This window comes from Anguilla anguilla, chromosome 1, assembly GCF_013347855.1.
Source record: "Anguilla anguilla isolate fAngAng1 chromosome 1, fAngAng1.pri, whole genome shotgun sequence".
Lineage (NCBI taxonomy): Eukaryota > Metazoa > Chordata > Actinopteri > Anguilliformes > Anguillidae > Anguilla > Anguilla anguilla.
In genome coordinates, this window is record NC_049201.1 from 65,671,889 (window position 1) to 65,695,015 (window position 23,127).

Consider the following 23,127-nt stretch of genomic DNA (forward strand, 5'->3'; position numbering starts at 1 on the left):
AGGTAGAACATTGAGACCCTGTGAAAAGCCATTCTCCCCTTCTCAAAATAAATAAAGCCAATAAATGAAAGGGTATATAAAAGAGAAAGGATGGAGGATGGAGAAGAAAAAGTCATAGGGAAGATTGGTGGTTACATTACCCATGGAGCTTGAGTGTGAGTGTGAGTGTGTGCGTGGGGGGAGGGTTGTGGTTGGTGTGTCGGATGTGAGTACACACACATATAGCTGCATGTGACTGAAACAGAGAAAGAGAGAGGTGTGTGTCTGGACCTGAGTATGTATGTGTGAGGGTGCTTGTGGGTGGATTTGGATATCTGTGTGTGCGAGGGTGAGTGTGTGTGTGTGTGTGTGTGTGGGTGAGAGCGTGTGGGCATGTGTGCTGGGGAAGGAATCTTTCTGAAACTCACATTTGCTTTCCCTGTGCAACCAACTCCTCCCGATCAGATAAACCTCTCTTTCTGAGTCTCCATTCACAGTGACGTCATGGGAGTTTCCCCAGAACTGATATATACTTTATATTGCTGCATCTGGAGGAGGACAACTGCAGTCATCTCCAAAAATTCTGTCTAACTCTTTTAAGAATAATTAAAACATCCCAAAAAAAACACTATTTATTTACTTATTTAAATTTCTCTATTTATTGTCAGCAGATAAACATTTGTTCATCTCCATCCGCGTTTGATATTGTCTCATCTGTACACATAACTTTACCACGAAAGCAGCGGCAGTGAAAGTGTTCAGGCTGGTCATTCCCGGGGAGGAATGGAAGGCTACACAGCGGCACTGACAGGCATGGAGCTCGGGGACGGAGCGCCGGGTATGGTGCCGCCCCCAGGGAAGCCGTCGGGTGGCTGGGCAGGGAAGCTGTGTGGGGTAGTGATGCTTGTGGCACTGTGCGGCACCTCTGCGATGTTATTCCACTGTCATGGCCTGGTAAGCTGAACACCAGTGTGTCTTATCTTTTCTTGATTTTTATATATGCGAATGGGGGTACGTGGGGCTCTCTGGTGTGGGTACATTAGTTGGATTGGAAGGTGGAAGAGTTTGTGTGGTATTTTACATGTAATTGGCTGAACTGGTCATGTGATACACTAGCAGAATAATGTTGCATTGAAGTACAATGAATAGATATCAGCAGATAACAGTCCATATACTTCTGCATACTTCTCTCCTTTCTCTCACCCTCTTTCTCTCTCTCTCTTGCTCTCTCTCCCTTTGTGCTGTATTAATTCCCTTGTTTCTCTCTCATAGACTCAGTCGCATGGAATAGAAACCAATGGTGAGTAAATTAATTAAATTAATTAGGTTAACACCTTATTATAAAACAAATTAGTTTAGATAAGTACATCTCACCAGTCTATTCAATTACTAACCAACCTCTTCTCCTGATCAGAGCACCAGCAGAACTTGAAACAAATATCTACAAATGTGAAGGCTGCCATCCATTTGCATGGTAAGAAATTCTTTACATTGTGATGCATTTTGTAGTATCATGGTGGTTGGCTTTGCTAGCAGAAGAATATAAGATCTAGGTTCCAACCGCTGATGTACCATTGATCAAAGCATTACCCTTAATACCAGTAACACTAATTGTAATTATAGTCCCTGCTTCATTGTCTCTGAAATGTACCAAAGTTGCAGTACCTCAAAATTTCCCCCACACTAAATATAATATACGCACCTACACACTCAGTAAAAAAGAGGAAATGCCTCCTACTGTAACTTCAGAGATTAAAAGTGAAAAAAACCAGCTGTTTAGTTGGTTAATAATTTGCTCACTTGTGGCTTGGAATGTGGTTTGTGATAATGATTAAGATTCAAGATTCTCTGTGCTGCTGCTATGTAAACATCCCCTCTCTATGTCTCTCCAGGCGAATTCAACCCAAAGGTCTACAACAAATCTGTGCTGTGGAGAGATGGGGATGGACATTCCTTCTTCCAGGGGGGACTCAAACTGGAAAACAATGAGATCATTATACCCCAAAATGGGCTGTACTTTGTCTACAGCCAAGTCTCATTCCGAGTTCTATGCAGCTCTGCAGCTGGGCACACGAACCAACCCCTTAGTCACACGATAATGCGCTGGTCAGATTCATACAGTGACGAGAAGCCCCTGCTCAGTGCAGTAAGTACAATGTGCCAGAGCGATGCAAGCGGCCTGGACAGACGATATAATGCAGTATACCTGGGGGCGATATTTAGTTTAGAGAGTGAGGACAGACTGTGGACAGATACCAATCAGCCGAAAAATGTGGATGGGGGAGATGGAAAAACATTCTTTGGTGTATTTGCATTGTGATAAAAAGACAGAGACAACCATATGTAGAAGCCAACTAAATTAAAGGGAACTGAAGACACGTTTTTAAGAAAAAGAGTTAATGAAGAAGATAAAATCAAGTAATCAAGATAAGAACCTGTGACTTAGGGACATTGTGGTTATAGAGGATGTATTAGGAGATAAAACTGTAAGATCTAATTATTTTACAAATCATTAATTCAGCAGTGTGCTTTATGTTATAGTCCAGGACAGGTTTAAATGAAGGAAATTGTTTTATGTTAAAACACAGTGTTAAAACAATGTTAAAACACAATGTTAAAACATTTTATACTCAACATGAACTATTAAACCTGCAAAGTTACAAAATGAATCCATTTTATGGGTTTGAACTGCCAGTTAAAGAGAGCACGTACCCTTGTAAATTGCATACCAGTGTACCATTGTTACTATTATTATTGTTGTTATGAATGGCACTATGTGCTAGTGTGTATTATGTATATTAGGACTGTGTTCTTTGGTGTGTGCTACTGTGTGCATTACGTATAGTGGGACTGTTTGATCCTTGTTCTTAAGTTTTAAAATGATGCACTATTACATTCTCCTGTCATTCATACTATGTTATGAAAATGTATATTTTCATAATGTTTATATATATTTAAGTGAACAGCTTTAAGCTATTTTCATTTGATCTGAATGTTTTTTTGGTTTTTATATTTATCTGATTATTTAATGTGTTGTCATTGTTGTCTGTGATTTATTTTTAATGATGAATGTATTTGTATAAACAATGTGTATGTATTATATGTTATTTATGACCTCAGGTGTTGTGGAACCAGGGATGACTTTACAAAGATGTTCTCAGGTCTTACAGTAACACAATTAAAAACCTAATTTAAAAAAAGTTCATTTCAGTAGTTCTGTGCCGAATCAGTTACATAGCCTACGCTGCTTATAATTTAATTATCAACAAGACCAATTCTATTTGAACATCCGTCCACCAGGTGTAACTGAATGTAGCCAGTGTAATCCAAAATAAACCTGTCACGTCTGAACAGAGAATTAAAACACCAAGATTTAGTCCTATACCTAAACTATGAACCATGAGTACCTAAATTTAAGAAAGTGAGTGTTTATTTTTAATGTCTTTCGGGGCACTAATTCAGCAGCCAATTAAGTAAACAAAAGTTCTTTGAATGATCAAGAAGCACACATTTCTTATTCACAGTGCTTATCTAGTGAATAAATATTTATTCAACTGAATCACTTTCATATTTTTGTATTTTTAATTTTAGTTTTGTATTGGCTACATCTAATGCTGGTAATCTACAATACCGGGCCCTAGACATGACTTTGGCTTTCTTGTTTTGAATGTTTAGCTTATATCTGTTTCAATAGAAATGTAACATGCAAATGTCTATCTACTGTATAAGACCACTTTCACATGAGTTTTCTTCATGGACTGAACAAGGGAACTCCCCAATTTTGTTCTGTTTTGTGGCAGTGTTCAGTGACAAAGCTAAAATCGTAGTCAGGGAATTTCCCGGCCTGCCCTGACCTTTCAGCCGGTCTACTGCATCACCCAGCACACCTACTGTGGTTGCTTACACAATTTTGGTGTAGAGAAGCATATTTCCTTTTATCATCTTCAGAGACAGATATTACACCCCTTGTTCATTCATTTTATTTCAAAGTTACAAAGCTCACTCAAATTGTTGAATTGTAACATCCTAGAAGATTGTTGAAAGTTTTTCACTACTATGAAACACTTTTAAGGTTTTGCTGCCACCTTGAGAACACAGAGTGGAAAAAGACACTGATGCTTGGGCTCAGTAGAGAAATTATCATCATCCCCGTGACAGATGGATGATTTGCCTCATCATTTCTTGCCATGCTCTCGATCCTTCGAGAAATGCAAACATCCTTGTGATTTCTGTAGTTTATTGCTTGGGCAACTGCATAGGAAAATCAAAGACTGGCCCTGGGAAAGCACACAGGGAAATAAAACACCAAGATGTAGCAGGATTGCTTCGGTAGGAGAAATCTTAAATCTCTCCCAGAAGCACAGGCCATAAAGAATGCTGTGTGTATGTCAGATTCCATGAGCACGTCCTAAACTACAAACACCGAGGTGCATGTAAGCATTTGTAAAAGACCTGGGTGAGATAAACAGTACAATGTCCACAACAACTCTAACAGTGTTAATTCAACTCAACAGATAACACATTCCCAGAGTAGGACCAAACGGTATCTGTTAAGACTTGAATTAACACTGGACATTTTACTGTGTAAGAAAGTAGGCACCTAGACTGAGGGGGCCCACATAAGGAAACGGAAACCGAAGGGGAAAAAACTGTCTAGAAGAGGTAGGCAGAAGGTGAGACTATCAGATGAAATGCAATCTGGCTGGATCACAGGATGGCAGATATACAGCAATATGAGCCAGTAAAAGTGTGGGAGTAGAATTTCTGTTGGAGTAAAGTTAAGGGTTAGATGTAGAAGATATACATACCTGAGATAACTCTAAAGGACACTCTCTTAGAATTTCACAGAATTTCAAATCATATGAACATAGGTTTCGCTCAATCTATTTGTCAAAGTCATTTTGAAATAAAATTTAACGACAATAAAAATAGGTCCACACAACAGGGATGGGAAGAGAGAAAAGAAAAGGAGCATAGGATACACATAACGACCAAAGCTAACAATAAAAAACAAAAAATTGTATTGACAGAAAAAAATATAATGAAAGTCCTACAATAATCAGAGCCTCAGTCTTCTGAATGGTGTAAAGCTCTTTGACATGATACAGTGGTCAGGGCTAGTCCCTTGTATAATTACATGCCCCTGTCTGCTTGTCTGGGTTAACCTTTGGAACAGGGATGTACGTTGTGGCCTGGGTAAACCCCTGGTACAGTCATGGTTAGCCCCTGGTTCAGTGATGCACTGAAGGGGGAAGGGCCTCATTCAGGAGAGTAACCCCTTAGCATTTGTATAACCATGACTAATCAGGTCAATCAAGAATATGATCTGCCAAAATCAATCACACATGTTGTGCAGTACTATTAGTGACATCTTGTGGTAAAATCACAAAAAAAAAAAAAACACTTAGATTCACGACTAATGAAAATGTTGCTAACAAACATTTTGCTATTATATTACAGATTTTGTTCAAAGTTATTTATCATTTTAGATCAACATCTTCTATCACAGGCATATTATTAATTGATTCTCAATGTCGTTTAAAAAATGACTTATTTTAGTTCCATAAATTATGCAAGTGTTACAAGGGAATTGCTTTGAAATTAATTGAAAACAGCAAATCACACACAGCCTGGTAAACAAGTATTAGACAGAGCAATAAAACGATTATTATCAGACACAACAAAATAGAAATATTGATGGCAAACTAATATTTTATTATGTCAATTGGATATCAACTGGCTTCAACCACAAATAAATGTACTTATGTTCTGTATGTTTATTGGGCCATTAATTAGCATTTTATTCATATTATTTCAAATGCAGACAGTTAAATATCCTTGATTAAAGAGTGGTGGTAAAGGTGGCGGTAATTGTGTTAGCCCGTAACACAAACCTGCGTATCTGAAATAGACTATGCATCCGTGCAATCTTACAAACATATCATTGTGCCAAGAGTTCCACCAATTAATTCCCCATTTGCATGAAAACAAATGGATGTCGAGCACAAAAATAATGACAAAGCCATTATGGATACATTCAGTGAAAAACAATGAGTTTATTGTAACAACCATTCCCTTTGCATACCACATAATCTTATATTGAACAACAATGTAAATATAAATTTATTTCTGAAACCACAGAGGAATACATCTGTATATGTCCAAGTTAATACATTTATAATAATAATGACACACTGTGTGACTGTTTGACTGTGTGTGTGCGTGTGTGTGTATGTATCTTCCTGCGAGTATTTCTCTCTTAGACATACATTGGAAGGTACGACAATTAACAGATGTGGTTTCGATCAATAAAAATATTTCGTAACAAAACATGTTCAGAGAAGAAAGATGATTAAGAACACTGTAGAAAAGCGAATGGAGATTTACAGATAAACTTTACTGAAAGGGTAAAAGATGCCTTCATACTATACCTGTGTACATTTATATAAGGTCTATGTTTCTTAAAAGCAAAGATGAATAATTGATTAAACTGAAAAATAGGCACATAAAGCGCAAAAAAGGTTTGGTAATGTTAAATAGCCTCAATGCTTACAGATTTGAAACTAAATTCTGGAAAAACATATGTAGACAACGAGGCAGGGATCAAAAGACAATTTGTAATTTGTAATGCAAATTGACCAACTGGGAAGGAATTGGGTTAATATAACTTTTTGTTGTATGCACAAAGTGCCAGTGTAAATACTCAGGACAGAATCCCATTCCAGATATGTTGCATGTTGTTCTCGCGTTGTGAAATACATTTCTATACAGTACATTCATCCAGAAATTAGATATTTTCTTATCTCTTTTTCCAACTGATGATGCCAACTGCCTGAAGTGAAAAGCTTTTTGGAAGCAGTATTCATTGCAACTAAAGGCCTTTATCCGTTTAGTGGCACACCAAGAACATGATTTCTTTGCTTTTTTTATTACTTTGGTCACTAATACCAACTATTTTTACCAACAGGTTCAGCAATGTCAGGAGTAGATCCTACAAATTTTTCAAGCCTAAATGTAGTGTGATGCTCAGCTGAGCAGAGTTAGAGCAGGTTGTAGATATGCAATGTATATGTGTTTAGCCCATAAGAACAATTTTCCTCATGAAATAAACTGTGGCTGTGATCCCATTAAGAAGCTTAACCCCAACTCAATTTGCAATGTTTGTTTCTTCAGGTTCAAACTTAAGAGACCTTCACCTCATTCCAAAGGGAAAAAATTACTTTAATGTAGCAACATCAAACACCAAAATAGTTTTCGTTAGGTGAGGAAAACTCCCCAACACATACTTAAGTGCTGATTACAGTTGCAGTTAACTTGATTTTTGACATAAAAAACAGCACAGATCAGAGGGAGATAAATCTGTGCTTGCTGATTTATTTTTGACTTTCTGAGAAATTTTCTGTGGTGTCATCCCATCCTTAGAACAATGCAGTGAATATGAAATACAGTGGATGGTGATCATTTTGTTTTCACTGGGTTGCTCCAGCCCAGAGGTCAATGACACGGTAGCTGCTTGTTTCCAAATCATGGGCCAGAAGTGTGGCCATTATAATATGTGCGCTGCACGAGTGAAGTAGCAACTGACCTGGGATCTGTTTCATGCCACACCACTGGTCAGTAGTGTATATGTAAAATTAACAATGTGTAACAGGTTAATTAATTTGATACAAATAGAAATGAAACAAAATAAGTGAATACCTTGCTCTTTAAAGAAAACAATGTTAACATAAAATCTAATTGCAGCTTGTGACTAATTTGACATCCTCTGTAAAAAACGTCAATAATTTTACTAAACACAAGGACAGTGTTGGAGTACAAACAAACCAAGCAGGGGCAAAGGAGAAAACCTCTGCAAGCCCTGGTAAAGGGCTGGCGCATTCTATCAAGCACTATCTCAGGGTCCATTTTAACGCTCATTCATCTTTTTTGAGAGCTTACAACAACCTTCAAGCACTAATCGAAAACATATCAGATGTAATTCAATTAATTTTCAGTAACTGCCTGAAGTGTTACCGTATTTCATTAAGCGACAGAGAAAAAGAGAAATAGCCTCAATTAAAATGTGTTCTTGACAAATTCCTTTTGCGCACCTTACACTGTTCTCTTTCTCTCGCTGATAAATACTTCTACGCCACACAGAACACAGCCATTCCCTCTCACCGGCCCCCTCTCGTAACGACACTGTCCTCTGTCTGTCTCCGCCGGCCTCCCTCCTCTCTCGCTCACTTGTAGAGCAGCTGCAGCCGGCTGGTGTGGCAGTGGTTGCGGCCGATCTTGCTGTCGGCCTGGTAAAGGTTTGAGGAGTTGGAGAAAGACGGGGGGAGGGCGTGGTTCTCTGATGAAGGGATGGGATATCCAGGCGGAGGGAGGAGGGACTTGGGGTCGTTCTGCGACGACGGGGGCGGGGGGGTGCTGTGGTTCTGGTTCTGTGTGGAGGGTCGTCTGCGGGATCGCAGGGCCTGTCTTTCAGCCAGCTGGCTGCGCAGTTCAGACACCCTCTCTTCCTTCTGTAAGCCAGAGAGAGAGAGAGCGAACTTATGTGCTGTGCATACAGCCCCAATACACAATTACCAATATGTTTTTCCTTTTGTATATAGGATGTATACGAAACTTCAAAATTCACAATTATGTTTCTGCCATAAATTAGGCGTGAAGCAGATTCAATAGATTCATTTGACCCCATTCATCTGTAACTGTGTTATGACTACTAGCCTTTTCCTTGACAAATGACAGTTGAATGTATAGTCTTTTTTAACAGCCTGAACATCTTCATGTTCTGTATTGCCACCTACCCAATAACCTTTTAGAATCAAGATGAAATAAAAAATATTCATACTTTTGCCAGAAAACTAAAGTAAATGGAACTGCTGTTTGAGTTCTGATGAGGACTTGCTTCCCAGACACAGATCAGACGGAAAGAGAGACAGATGTAGAGGGAGAGAATGGGAGTGGAGAGGGAGAGAGAGAAAGAGGGAGATAGATCAAAAGAGAGTGATTTTGTCTGATCGCTAAAATCAACTTCAAGGTACTTAACCTGCATTGCTCCAGTATATATCCAGCTGTATAACTGGATACAATGTAAGCCGCTCTGGATAAGAGCGTCGGCTAAATGCCTGTAATGTAATGTATTTTGTTATTTTTCACGTTGTTGCTCACCTTTTTCCTTTACTTCTATTACTGTGTGAAACTGTATTGGGATGTTGCATCTGTTTTGACAATATAAATGTATGAAACTGAATTTAGAAGAGAAAGAGACAGAGAGAAAAGCAGGATAGATAGAAGGACAGAGAGAAAAAGAGTAGGAAGGGGGAGAGAAGGCACCTCCTGTATGATCTTCTGCAGTTCTCGGTTCTCCCTCTCCAGTTGGCGTGATTTTTCCTCATCGTTATTGTTTGTGGAGGAGCCAGTCTTCATGGTGTCCTGCTGTTCTGACTGCCACTCCCCTCGAGTGATTAATCTCCGCATCTAAATGACCATAGAGACTCATCAGCTCGTACTTCTACTATACCATAGAGAGACTTTGATAAGCCTGTGTAGCTGCAGGCCCACTGACAGTCTGAGCAGCCTGCATATCCATATGAACTATACAGAAAATCTAAAATCAATTTAATGGATCACACTCAAGGTCTCTGACTATGTGCACGTCCACAGGAAGACAGAGAATGATCCTCCTGTGGATCAACAGCATCTGATTAGTAGTTCTCAGATCCACCATGGCAACATAGAGCAACATACACAAATTCCTTTATAATTCTATCTACTGTACATTTAACATAAGGACTGCACATATACAGCCACATAAAACCCCAGGTCCAACTGTACACCACCATACCACTAAAACCAGCTTACAGTTTGAAACCCTACAGTCTTAACCATCCATGCTGAGCTGATCCATTTCTGATCCACCTGCACACCAAGCACAGAGCAGTACCTCTCAACTGATGTGTCATAATGCATCCACAGTCTACTCTGAAAAAGGAAACCAGTAATTCGGTTTCTATATAAGTATATGTACTGTATATGTAGTTTAAATACATTTTTTCAAGTGTCTCAAAATTATACACAGTGAATCCTGTGAATTAATAACACAATAACACAATGTGCTCTTCCACTCCGTCTGAAAATAAATCGCAAAATACTGAGTGCTCGTCACTGCACAATCACTCGATTTTCTTGGTCTCCATAGTAACCTGGCAACTCCTTCGGCGCGTTTCAGCCATAGAAAATAAATTGCAAGCAAAAAGTAAGCAGCCAGAAATAATGCTGCAACATTCACTAAAAGGGATTAATTCTTCAAATTGAATTTAAGCAAATTAGTTCTACCTTATTTTCAAAATGTTATTAAGTCAAAAGGATCCAAGGCGGAATAAGCATTCAGGTAAACAAAGGAAGCACAGGTTAGCTGTATTGGCTTAACTGCCTCTGCTTTCATTTGCTGTCTGTCACCTGACATTGTGTCATTTTCTGAGCAATCTAATGCAAACAAGGCATCTTATTTTAGCAGCTAGATGTACCTATTGTTAGAGGCGATCTAAAACTGAGAATGTTCAAAGGCATTTCACAACTGGCTAGCTTTTTCACAGTTTAAATGAACACATTTTAAATTTCATGCTCGTTGTATACTTGTGTTGTATCTATGGTTTGTATTAAGATAACTCATTTTTGCAATCTGATGAAGGATGGAAAATGAGAAAATAGGAGGTACTGTATGTCTCAAGGCCTTTCAATGTCGAAAAGCACTGGCAGACTGAGATAATATAGATTACATGATTCATTTCCACAATTAAAGCACACTGCAGACTGATCAATCCTAAAATCTACAGTTAGCTGCATTAGCTGATCGATGCCAATATGCAAGGCTACTATCAATCACCCTGCACAGAACAACACAAACAAGCAGAACAAGCATAAAACAAAGTGTGAATTAAGGCAGGAAAACAACGCTGGTATTATTCTGCTGACCACTGATGCTGTGTGCAGTGACTTGGACGCCTACCTTGGGAATGAAGAGCACAACCAGGGTGATGTAGACAGAGAAAACGATGGCCAGAGAGGCAAAAGCGAAGGAGGCATCCTGCTGAGAAGAGAGGATCATGGTGACTGGAGCCGTGATCATACACAGCACCTGAGAGAGGGAGAATAATAAAATAAAATAAAATCAAATAAAATAAAGAAATAATGAAATTTATGAAACAGCACATTTTAATTTCCGTCTTAAAATAATTTACAGTTCAGTGACATGCACAATATGGCATTTTAAGAGCTTATGTGTGGTGTAAGAATACTGTATAGTGTAAATATCCTGAATTACCTTGCTATATAATGGCATCTGTTTATAGCAATTCAGGATATATTTGGGGAAACAAGCGGACAAAATAACCACACACAAAACCTGAAGGGTGTACATGATTTAGCCGCTGCAAGCTGGTCAGCCGAATATTGGCAGAGTTCTCCTCTGCCATCACAGCAGTCACTAACTGATGAACACAGGGTAAGTGCTGCATGTGTCCACTCTTCACAGCGACAAGGCCACTCCATCAGCGCGCCGCACAAAATGAATCAGAGGCACAGGGGGACAGATCCAGGCAGCAGGGAGACTTACAGCCACATTGTAGATGGCCATTCCCACTGCTCTGTGGTCATTAATCTTCTCTGTCGAGACCGACTTGGTTTCATAAGCCAGGAATATCCCAAGCAGCAACAATAAGCCTTTGTATCCATACACCACCCCTAATGGACAGAACACAGAGGGGGCAAGACAGGGGGGAGGTATTAGGCAGTCACATTGTGTTCGGTTAATGCCAAGTCACTTCCTCTCCTTTGTAATGCACACACACTGTGCAGAGAAATATTGCCCTTTGACGATGGTACCTTTATTGAGCTGTGCGATTTGATTTTATGTTCATATCTTTGAGTACGTTATTACAGCACAATGCAAGAGATTTTGAGTACCTCCCAAGTAGGTTAAACGCAGTCGTTTCAACTGCTAAAACCCCTTCCTCAGCCACATAACAAATTGTTCCTTCTATTTCAAACCCTTGATAAAACATTTCAAGGTTACTGCTTCACTTTTGAAAAGCAAATTGCAGACATTCACTGGCAGAAGTCATCATTTTCAAAAATGTAATAGTATCATCACACCCTTGGCCCCTCCGTTTCGCCTAGCGATTTCAGGATGGACAGTTTTGTTTGCCCAGAGGAAAAATTAATCAGCGAGCCCTGCTGTCTCCTCTCCCTGGTACAGATAAAACTGGTGACTGTGCTGGTAATGCTCAAGGTCACAGCCCAGTGTCCAATGAATTCAAATACTGACCGCCAATGGAACGTACCGACTCCATCGACTGCAACAGAATAGTCAGGGAGGAGCCTGGATTTTATGGCACAGTTTATATATTCCACCCTTTTAGTCACTAATTTTGGCAATAGAGAGAGAGAGGAAAAGCTCGGGGGAATAAAAGTAGGTTACCAAGCCATGTGTTCATCTTCTCAGAACTGCAGTGCTCCAGGAGTGGCTGAATCAGAACATCCAAGTCCCCTTTCGGTGCCTCTTTAGTGAACTTCTACTCAGAGATAAGAAAATTTAGCGTAAGATACGCATTGGACATCAGTATTCTGCATCCACACATTGACAACAGTACCACAAACAGCACTGCACTGTGATACAGCAGTACCCACACACACATTACACCCACACGCGGGCTAGCGGTGACCGAAGAGCGCTGACAGAGACACAGCCGCAGACTGATAAAGAGGAATGGCAGTGATCACAGCACGGCAATTACACCAGGAGGACACAGACTAAACAGGTCCCAGGAGATAAGGAGAGGCAGCCACTGTGAAACCAGAATGTTAGAGGCAGCTGCGGTGGGGTCATCGCAAATTTAAGCCATTGGCTCTGATTGGTTTTCTTGTTATGGGGTGATGGGGGGTTATTTTTGTTTCCAATGTTCTTGTTTGCTTTCATACCATCATTGCTATTAATGCTACAGTTATTATTAACTGGATGTAGCTTAAATGTACTGTACATATTCTTATTGCCAGGTGTTGAACATTTTCACAGGATTTTATTAATTTTTATTTATTTATTTTTAGGGTGGGGTCACACCCATCCAATATAGTGATGTGGTTCATGCCAATCCAATACAGTATTTTTTCACTACAATGATTTCATGACTTCTCAAAAAGATAATCACCCAAAAGCCGTCAAGTCAATTACACTCACAATTACAGGCTGACAATTCATCCCAGTTCTGAAATTATAAACAGGAAATCCTTATTATCACTGGTTCGTTTATTGTACTACTTTTCAGTTAGTGAGCGAACAAATGACACTGTTGCAAAAAAAGGTGTAACATTACGCCGACTGAAAATGACCTTAAGCAAATATGGCTACAACAGATGAGTGACTTTGGATGTCTTGTTTGTCTTTGATAATGGTCAGCATTCAAGTTTAATGAGCTTTGAATGGCTTCTCATCTCCTGTCAACCATTTTGGTGTTAATTTGACAGCTTCAAAGCTTTCCCCAGACACACAGTCAATTAGAGCGAGCCATCATAATATTACACAGACACAAAATCACAACCCATGGGTCAAATTTCAGCGCACCTCAACTGTGATGTGTAAAGGGTCCACGATTTGCCAGATCATTAGAGACAGGATGTCGATGGCCAATAACACCCCCACAGTGGCATAGAGTTTCCAGGGCTCCAGGTGCTGCTGGGATACAGGAGGACCAATAATCATTTTTATGCACCGTACAGCAACATACTACACAGCAAGCACATAATGAGCTCCTCTAAATGAGATGACCCGCAGAGAACAGTGTTGTAAACTAATGATCTTATAAAATATATTATTTCATATTGGTTGCATTAGATTAGTGTCTTTATAAATGGTGTGACCATGCTTCCCATGTGTAAACTGTTGCAATATTGAAACAACTTCTAAACAGCAAGTTTATTTAAGACTCCCACAGAAATGAATAAGGTAACTGGTAGTAATACGAACATACTGACAACACCAAATATTCCTCTTGACTGAAATGTGCATCAGGTCCTCTGCTTATGTGTTGTAAATTATTACATTACATTTATTTGGCATACGCTTTTATCAAAAGAGACATACAATAAGTGCATATCGAAGGTCATTGGAACAGAGGTTCAATAAGGTACAATACTCATTACGTAACAGTTATCCATAGCCATGGACACCATTAAGTCCAGTTCACACAGTAAGCATGAAGCTATATGCCAAATTTTTCAAACTTTTAGTTAGGACAGTACAATTATTCGTGAATTCATTCTGATCATGGTTTAGGTTTCCAAGATTAATGAAAAGTGATCGCCTGCGATATTGACCTATTGTTAGGATGCCTGCTCTGCTGTATCAACACAAGCGTTCCATTATGGTTCAATTATACTGAAAAGGGGGTGGGGGCCAGAATACCTTATATGGATTGAAAAACCACATCACACTTGGTAGGTCTATTACTCCGTATCTGTATGTGACGGCCCCCTTCAAATTTGGCCTCTCAAGTATGACATTTTTTCTGCCATAAGAAGGGACTTCAGATCCCGCCCCCTTTCCAGTACAATGGAAAAAGATCACCTCTAACTACATACACAGCTAAATCATAAATATAATGCTGTTATTGAACATGTGTATCACTGCCAGACTCGATTGTCCCGCCTGATAAGTTTACCTTTCTCTTCTCTTTCTTCTCATCCTTTTTGGTGAAGACGGTGTGAACCCACCAAATTTTTGTGAACATGCTTCCATAAGCAAGACTGAAGCCCAAACCCAAGAGCCACAGGCGAAACTGACAACAGAAACAGAAAGAAAGAAAGAAAGAAAGAAAGAAAAAGAAAAAAAAAATCAAAATGGTTCTCCATACAATCACAGGCTTCAACATTCTGGTCTTAAATACAGACACGTTATTTGTGCTTTTACAGCAGTCTACATTTGATGTTGATTGAAAGGTAAAGAGGCATAACGAAAGAAATAAAAAAAATCAGGGAACAAAAAGGTGAAGTGTAAATGACAACAGGGAAGCATTTGCACTCTGACTTAGAATGGTATACACAAGGGTAAAAACCGCACACAGTAGGGTGGAAAAGACATGAAGCCAACATGAGAGATCCATCCACAGCACTGGCCCAGTGCATTACCTGGCAAACCACAGGAAACTGCGCCCTATGAACATGGTGTCCATCAATCCCAAGGGGAAACACAGCAGCCAATGCCATCATACAGCCCACCGCTGTCATATTGTTCAGGTAAGGTTGTGAGTTTTGAATGTACCTGTAAGAGAGAAGGCAGGGGTGGGGTTAAACAGTGTAGAGTCACAGTGATTAGACTGGACAGCCAATTGCATTTAACCCTGTTTAAAAAAAGGCGAGTTCCTTGTCTAGCTACCTCACATTGCTGTTGTAGATGTTGAAGGTGAGACACACGATCCCCAGCAGGATTCCTAGCCCAGCAAACACCGATACAGAGATAAAGAGCTTCTGAGACAGGAACCTGAACTCCTCTATTACAACAGTCTGGTCTGCTGGGGGGCCGGGACCTGAGAAACAGGAAGAGAGAGGCTTATAAAGTGGTTATTTTAACAAGCCCACCAGAATCCTGACACAGTACACAACATATACTCAACACTGCCACAACAGTAGACCACATATACTCAACACTGCCACAACACTAGACTACATGTACTCAACACTGCCACAACAGTAGACCATATACACCCAACACTGCCGCAACAGTATACCCCATATTCCCAACGCTGCAACCACAGTAGACCCCATATACTCAACACAGCCACAACAGGAGACCAGACATACTCAACACTGCCACCAATGTAGACCCCATATACTCAGCCCTGCTACTACAGTAGATCCCATATACTCAACACTGCCACCACAGTAGACCTCATATACTCAACACTGCCACCAAAGTTGACCCCATATTCTCAACACTGCTAATAAGGTAGACCCCATATACTCAACACTGCCACCACAGTAGACCCCATATACTCAACACAGCCACAACAGGAGACCAGACATACTCAACACTGCCACCATAGTAGACCTCATATACTCAACACTGCCACCAATGTAGACCCCATATACTCAGCCCTGCTACTACAGTAGATCCCATATACTCAACACTGCCACCACAGTAGACCTCATATACTCAACACTGCCACCAAAGTAGACCCCATATTCTCAACACTGCTAATAAGGTAGACCCCATATACTCAACACTGCCACCACAGTATAACTCATATACTCAACACTGTCAGTTAACAGTGCTAGTGTCCATTTGTGTTGTTCCACAGTGAAAAGCTGTATCCGTATTTTTTAACAAAGTAAATCTGTCATGGTTTTAGCATCTGTCCTTTGAAGCGTAAAAATGTCACGATGATGGTATTAGTATATTTAGAAGTGTAAAACCATCAGAATGTCAGTGTCTGGAAGTCTTTATAACGTACAAATGTCAGGGTGCTGATGTTGGTGGAAAACGACCAGATGTTCGTACTGCTGGACAGTGTAATACTGACATGGGGTTGGTATCAGGGTGTTATGGTATGGTATTAAAATGTCAGATGTATACAGTAAATGTTGCATTGATTATTACAGAATGTCAGAGGATTAGACTGTAGAAAGTCGCAACAGAGAAAACTGTCAGAAAAGTGGAGTGATGAATGTGCGTGTGTGTATGTGTGTGCCCACAGCCCACAGCCTCCTGTCAGTCAGTGGGTATGTACTGTTTAAACCTCTCTCTGTCCTTGATGAAGGAATCAGGACAGGGTGTTACCATGGAGACCAAGCTCCGTAACGGTTGCCACGGCGATGGGAGGAGAGCTGAGCCGCAGTGGTTGTCAGGGGCGACCAGGGAGAGAGAGAGAGCGAGTGAGGAAAGGGGGCACAGTGTGCATGAAGAGAACAAAATTAGAGAAGAGTTTAGTGGGGACAGGAAGGAGGTGTGGGACGATACGTGTGTGTGTGTGTGTATGTGTGTGTGTGTGTGTAAGTGTGCATCTGTGTGTACGTGTGTGAGTATGTGTGTGTGTGCGTGAGTGTGTGTGTGTGTGTGTGCGGGTGTGTGTGGGTGTGTGTATGTATGTGTGTGCGCATACGGAGGAGTGTTAGGTTTTCTTTTTTGAGACTCTGTAAATTAGGCACTGTTGATTCACTCCACAACTTCCCTGACCTCTTTAGCAATTCATTTGGCCTGAATTTCAGAGCACCAGGCAAGGGCATCATGCAATGTCATCTCTACAGAGCAGAGACTGGTCGGCCCTGCCAGAGCAGCTTTAATCAGATGTGGAGTCGGACGCTTGCCAAATGCTGTCCTGTGACCCTTCAGCCAGCCGAGTGTGAACGAGCTAGAGGTCAAGCGTGCTGCCTGATCTGGAGCAAGTAACATTCCCCCGCAGAAGCCAATGTTAAACTGACCCACATCCAAGTCATTTTCTGTAAATTTCCAAAATGAATAGATTACAGTCCTATTTCAGCCTAACTGTTTCAAACCGAATTCATTTAGAAAGTGAACGAGCTCACATGAACATCCGACATCCTGTAAATGCAATCATGCCATGGAAGAATTTGATGTAATGAAGCTGGAATCTCTGCAGACACACTAAGCTCTGGGAGGTGAAGCCAAGGAAAAAATGTGATTATTACGATCATCATGCTTATGATTATCACAATGATTTTACTTGTGTTGTACATCTCATACGCAAATCCCACAGTAATCTAATTATTCCTACTGCTGCAGTAAAATGCACAGTGGACTGTAGTTGCCAAAGAAATAGCTCCATACAAAACACCCATAACAAAAGGCATCAATAGCATCAAAACGTAATAACCTGTAATATCCTGTTTCAGTAATAACCTGATGAGCAGTGCGGTCCTGGAGGGTGTCCTTAAATGCTCTTTGGTGCAGAATCAAATTTTAGTGGCCTGCTGAGAGGGGCGTGTATGTGCAGATCCAATCGCCAGCTGGTCACTGATGCCTTGTATTAGTCAGTGTGTACAGTATTAAATATCAGCATGGGGAATGAGGCTAAGTTGGACACTGTACAGGGCACAGCAGCGACTCAACCACCTTACTCTCCTGAAGCCTCCCCTCATTTTCAGCTATACAGCTGGTTCAGTTCCAGTTCCTCATACATTACAAAGCTCTATTATAAACATGTGCGTATACTTTGGGGAAGTGCATAATGTGACAGCACTCTCAAGAAAAATGCAGTTGTCAGGAGTTTATACACAGTTATGTGCAGGTGAGTTATTTAAGGTGCAATCAGCACATTTTAGGACATGCTTTTGCAAGTCATATGGAGAGGAAATAAATATCCTACTCACATGAGACCTATCAATCTATATGTACCTGTTTCTACACACACATACACGCAAACACACACACAAACCCATACAAAAACAAACCCATATGCAGACGCACACACACACACACACACACTCACATATGCACATTGTTTCAGTATCTAAAAGCCTTATTGACCATAGAAACAGTATGCACCAACAGAATTAGGAAGAAAGGGGAAAGATGGACACAGAGTAAAACAGACAGAAAAGTAAGACAGCTGATGGGTGGAGCCAGTAACCAGGGAGATGAGCGATCATCCTGTCTCACCTATCCACTTGTCATTTCCATACCAGGACAGATTTCCTTTAGTGCTGTCATAGTACCCAATCTTCTTATAGCTGCCTCCTACACAGAGAGGACGAGAGGCAGTGAGTTAGCACATATACACGCTGAATGACTGACATGACGTTACAGGAAAGGAGCACTATACTCAGACAGCACAGTTAAATGGAATAACAGTGAAGTAGGACAGACGGAGACAGACAGATGAGAGAGAGAGAGAGAGAGAGGGACAGAGGGAGAGAGAGAGAAAGAGAAAGAGAGAGAGAGAGAGAGAGAGAGTGACAGAGGGAGAGAGAGAGGATTCTCTATTGCGGGGTATTGTCTTCTTAATCATCATAAATGCTTGGAATGATAAAAATCCAGCATAAAACTTTCATCCTTAAATCTACAGCATTACACTGCAGGTCCAGGTAGAGTTCCTACCCCATGCTAGGCATATTGTGCATAATTGGGTCACTGATCCATGTATATTACCAAAATATAGTCTAAAGCTATTGCAGATCCACCTAAGGTGAACATATTTTCTTCTGTAATGGTCTACTCCATAGGTACTGGAATTCATTAGCTCAACAAAGACAAATAGTATAGCATTTCCACTGCAAAAACCAGCAGTACTCCAATTAGATTCCAGACTTGAGGTCAACAACATCATAAATCAGCCCAACATTATTTATTTGCCATGGGTTGGACAACACTGCCAAACAGACAGAATGCTGGTTCACTGTCCAATACACAAAGCAGAGAGGGGCAGTAACCAAACACAGACTCAGTGATGGGAACATGGGAACCAAAACAGGAGAGCCAGTACGTGCCTAGGGATTGATGAGCCACCATCACAACAGACCTCCTAACATTTCCTTTCTGAGTGCTTGCAGGTGTGTGACCACCGGTACTTTAGTAATTTGATTCCTATCAATTTCTTGCGCTGTGTCATTGTTCAGCAGTTTGTATATACTTAGCAGCATGTTAAAACACTTGTGTGCCAATTGTTGCTCCTTCCCTGGAGTTTAATTGTTAAAATTGAACACAGTGGCTAAATTGAGCAGTTTCAGGCAGGACACCAGAATGATGCAGGTTTAAAGCTCTGGGAGTTGCCCTGCACAAGCCTGTATGCCATGTAAATTGATTCATGAGTCATAATAAGTATATAAATTAACCAGGAGTGAGACATTAGTATATTAAGTGATTAATAAATCATAAATAAATTATTTAATCAGAAGCCTGTCTGCTCTACTTTGGAAACATTACACTTTTTGACATGCAGACACTTTAAGAAATAAGGGCAGGGAAATATGAATATTATAGGAATAATAAATAATAAAAAACTTAATTTTATGAGAATAAGAATGGGTGCTTAAAAAGCACCTAAAAGTAGCAAGAACATCAGCTGAAAAGTGCAAAGACTATTTCATAGGTTTTAGAGGCATTCTAAAAACAACTGTGCCAAATTTGAAAAAAGATGCATGAGAGCCTTTTGGTGAGACTCCCAGCATTTCATTAAATATTCAGAGAAACATAATAACATTTTATGCATGTTCACTAACCTCATAATTCTATTCTGGGAAAAACATGACTTCTCTCAGATAAAATGGCTGTTTCAATGACACTGCATAGTTTGGGGTCTGTGCGTAAAATACGCTTCAAACCATTATGAGTGTGGTGTCTACTGAAGGTCCTCAGGTTTATAGCATTTGCTCCATTTTAGGCCTTAATTAGTGAGCTGGAAAGACAGGTGGCTAGGCTAAAGTGTGGAAGATCAGAGCAATAACAGAATCAGAACTGTCCATCTATAGGGCCTGACAGCATATTCTGTCTATAAAGCCAGCTTTCTTTGAAGGGATTTGCACGCCTACGGTAATACTCTCAGAGCTTACACTTTCTTGAAAAATATGCATTCATGTACCCAGAAATGCAATAGCATGTGCACACTGAGATAAATTTAAAACACTTCAAGGGGGTTGGACACACGGTGTGGAACCTAGCAGGTTTATATCTTAGCCCAATTTCTGTAAAAAGAATCAGGTAGATGTACTGCCATTCCCACTGGACCAGCTGAGTTTCACAGTAGGGCTAGTGCCCTAATCTATTTCTGTACTACAGAGAGCCAGGCAAAGAGCCAGTGGGATATTTGCAAAACTTCCCTTGTTACCTTGTTCTACAGAGAAACCACAACTGATAACTGATACAGTGGCACCTCCATGCAATGGGCTCATTCACATATCACATGTCAATGTTTATGGAACTTGTGGCTGAATAGAGGGGTGATATGTTGCCATGCGTCATCCAGTGGGGGCGACACATGGTGACAATGGTTAAGGTGAGTTGTGATCTCCTTTGAGAAGTTCTTCATTACTGAGCAGTAACTCAACAAAATATGCGCTCTGTGAGAAAAAGGATTTGCAGTTGAGCAAATAAAATTGAAACAAGACAAGATGGAAGAGTACCTTGCAGTTGCTCAATCAGAGTCCAAGCCATTCTCGAACCCTGGGCGTCAAATACCACATGACCCTGAAAAAAAAGAAAAGTAAGAAAAGTAAGAGACAATCAGTGTGTTTTTTGTGCTACTCTCAATGTTTATGGTGCTGCACTGCTATGTCAGGGCAGTCATTGTGTTTTCTCTCTCACTCTCTCTCTCTCTCTCTCACTCTCTACATTGTGCCTTTGGTAAACTCTCCAAGCACTTTCAAGTACTCACAGACACTCCCTCAAAGGAACTGGTGTTCAGCGCCCTGTATATCTCAGCAGTAATGTCACGGTTGTTGTAATTGAAATCCTCCAGTCTCCGTCCCTTGACTTTTAGCGGGCCTACAGTCTTATTGAGGGCCAAGGCCAGGGCCCACACAGCATCGTATGCCAGGGGCGCCTCCTGGAAGCCCCCAGTCTCCTCTGGGTTCTTCCCTCCCAACCGAGACATCAGCTGAGCCAGGAACTCTTGAGAAGTCTGAATGAAGAGTATAAAAGTGGCTTATATTACTCTCGCGTTGATGTCTTTCTGGAACCTCATCAGTTATACTGCTGCAAGTGGATCTGATACATCATTTATCTGCAGAGAACATGTGACATAAGACAAATGACCAGCCAGAAGGAGGCGTTGTTTACTTCTACAGCCAACTGATCAGTGACCTTAATGCCAGCGGCTCAAATATACTGCCTGTCTGAATTGCTGACACCAATTGAGCTAGTGCTTTAGTGATTAGGGAACTGTAAGATAAACCAATGAGATTCATCTTTGAAAACTGATTTGGACATGGCTGTAGCACAATTTTAAGAAGGTACTTAATCAGAACTGTTTCAGTAAATATGGAGCACAGTAATAAAAGCAAAAATTAAAGTACAGGCTCTGTAAATCTGAAACCTGTCAACTTCCTTCCACCGCCTTAAAACAATCTTCCAACAGTGTGCATCACAGCAAGCCTCCTGAGTAGGATGTTTATACCTCTAAATGTTCTTGGCACCAGATGGTATTGGGTCAAAATATCAAGGGGAGGAATTTTCTATGTCCTTGAACAAAGTACACATTATCTGATTTGCTTGTGCAAAAATCAAGTCTTATTAAGAGGCCATAAAACAGAGAAGAGAAATACAAAATTATTGAACTAAGTGGTTATTTATAAGCATGTGTCAAACAAAGACAATAATTCAATCCTAAACCAGTTGCATGGATCACCATTTTGTCTTTCACTTCGACAGAAATTAATGCATTTTTTTCTTCATAGACATAATTTGGATGGAGAATTCTTTTTGGTGAATTCTGAAATGATTTAGTCATAAGTCAAAATTAAGAGCAATGGTTGAAAGAACAGCCCAATTTAAAATAACATCACTATGTCTCCTCCTCTTTCAGGGTGTATCCAAAGATGTCAGTTAAATGTGATGACACGTACAATTACAGTTTTGAGACTGTTGGTTTCTACTTGTTCTGTATGATTTCACACCAGCCTGAAAATAACTCCAACAGCTGCACAGGCTTCCTAGTCTGTTAATCACATGGCTGTGGGCAGAAGCTTTCGTGATGCATCAAAATGACTGCAAACTGACAGAGAGCATGGGAAGTTGTCTAGTTAAGAGGCTCTGACTCGACTGAGAGTGGCAATCAATTTCACCATTACCACTTGGCAATATTAGCAGTAAAATAACAATAATTGATCTGACGAGAATCTGCCACAATAAAAATTGCTCTCTTTGCCACTTCATTAATCATTATCTTTGCACAGTCCAAATTGCACTACGATGTTAAAGTAACATTCATAAAAAACGAGGCGAACGAGAGGTCACCAGGTTTGACGCCCCACGGACAGTCTCGGGGTTGAGCATGACAATCTCCGTGGTGACATGCCCCTCTACAGCCTCTGTCATGTTCTCCACAGTGCAGTTGATGGCCGGATCTTTAATCTTGAACCAGTTGTCTGCATACCAGCCAATCAGAAACCACACATACTTCTTTCCATAGAGCTTCTCTTTAAAAACCTGCCCAAGGA

At 40.5% G+C, this 23,127-nt stretch overlaps 2 protein-coding genes across 9 annotated transcripts in view; one reads left to right on the forward strand and one right to left on the reverse strand.

Moving 5' to 3' along the window:
- Window positions 1–342: 342 nt before the first annotated feature.
- tnfb (tumor necrosis factor b (TNF superfamily, member 2)) lies at window positions 343–3,164 on the forward strand. Its single transcript, XM_035411182.1, has 4 exons — window positions 343–933; window positions 1,252–1,279; window positions 1,394–1,453; window positions 1,872–3,164. Exons 1-4 carry the CDS (start codon window positions 763–765, stop codon window positions 2,297–2,299), a joined length of 687 nt encoding a protein of 228 aa, XP_035267073.1. The 5' UTR covers window positions 343–762; the 3' UTR covers window positions 2,300–3,164.
- A 2,847-nt stretch (window positions 3,165–6,011) lies between these two features.
- gabbr1a (gamma-aminobutyric acid (GABA) B receptor, 1a) overlaps window positions 6,012–23,127 on the reverse strand; it is a 60,988-nt gene continuing 43,872 nt past the window's right edge. For 5 of the 8 annotated variants that reach the window (XM_035435139.1, XM_035435130.1, XM_035435112.1 and 2 more), the window contains exons 12-24: window positions 22,925–23,116; window positions 21,345–21,590; window positions 21,094–21,157; window positions 18,635–18,712; window positions 15,395–15,545; window positions 15,148–15,280; window positions 14,682–14,798; window positions 13,586–13,696; window positions 12,446–12,539; window positions 11,582–11,709; window positions 10,976–11,104; window positions 9,301–9,444; window positions 8,202–8,486 (exon numbers count right to left, since the gene is read on the reverse strand). In XM_035435139.1, coding sequence (XP_035291030.1) covers window positions 8,202–8,486; window positions 9,301–9,444; window positions 10,976–11,104; window positions 11,582–11,709; window positions 12,446–12,539; window positions 13,586–13,696; window positions 14,682–14,798; window positions 15,148–15,280; window positions 15,395–15,545; window positions 18,635–18,712; window positions 21,094–21,157; window positions 21,345–21,590; window positions 22,925–23,116 — 1,872 coding nt within the window. Of the gene's footprint in view, window positions 8,487–9,300; window positions 9,445–10,975; window positions 11,105–11,581; window positions 11,710–12,445; window positions 12,540–13,585; window positions 13,697–14,681; window positions 14,799–15,147; window positions 15,281–15,394; window positions 15,546–18,634; window positions 18,713–21,093; window positions 21,158–21,344; window positions 21,591–22,924; window positions 23,117–23,127 lie in introns of all 8 variants that reach the window. The other 3 variants (XM_035435156.1, XM_035435173.1, XM_035435164.1) reach the window with 2 other exon arrangements.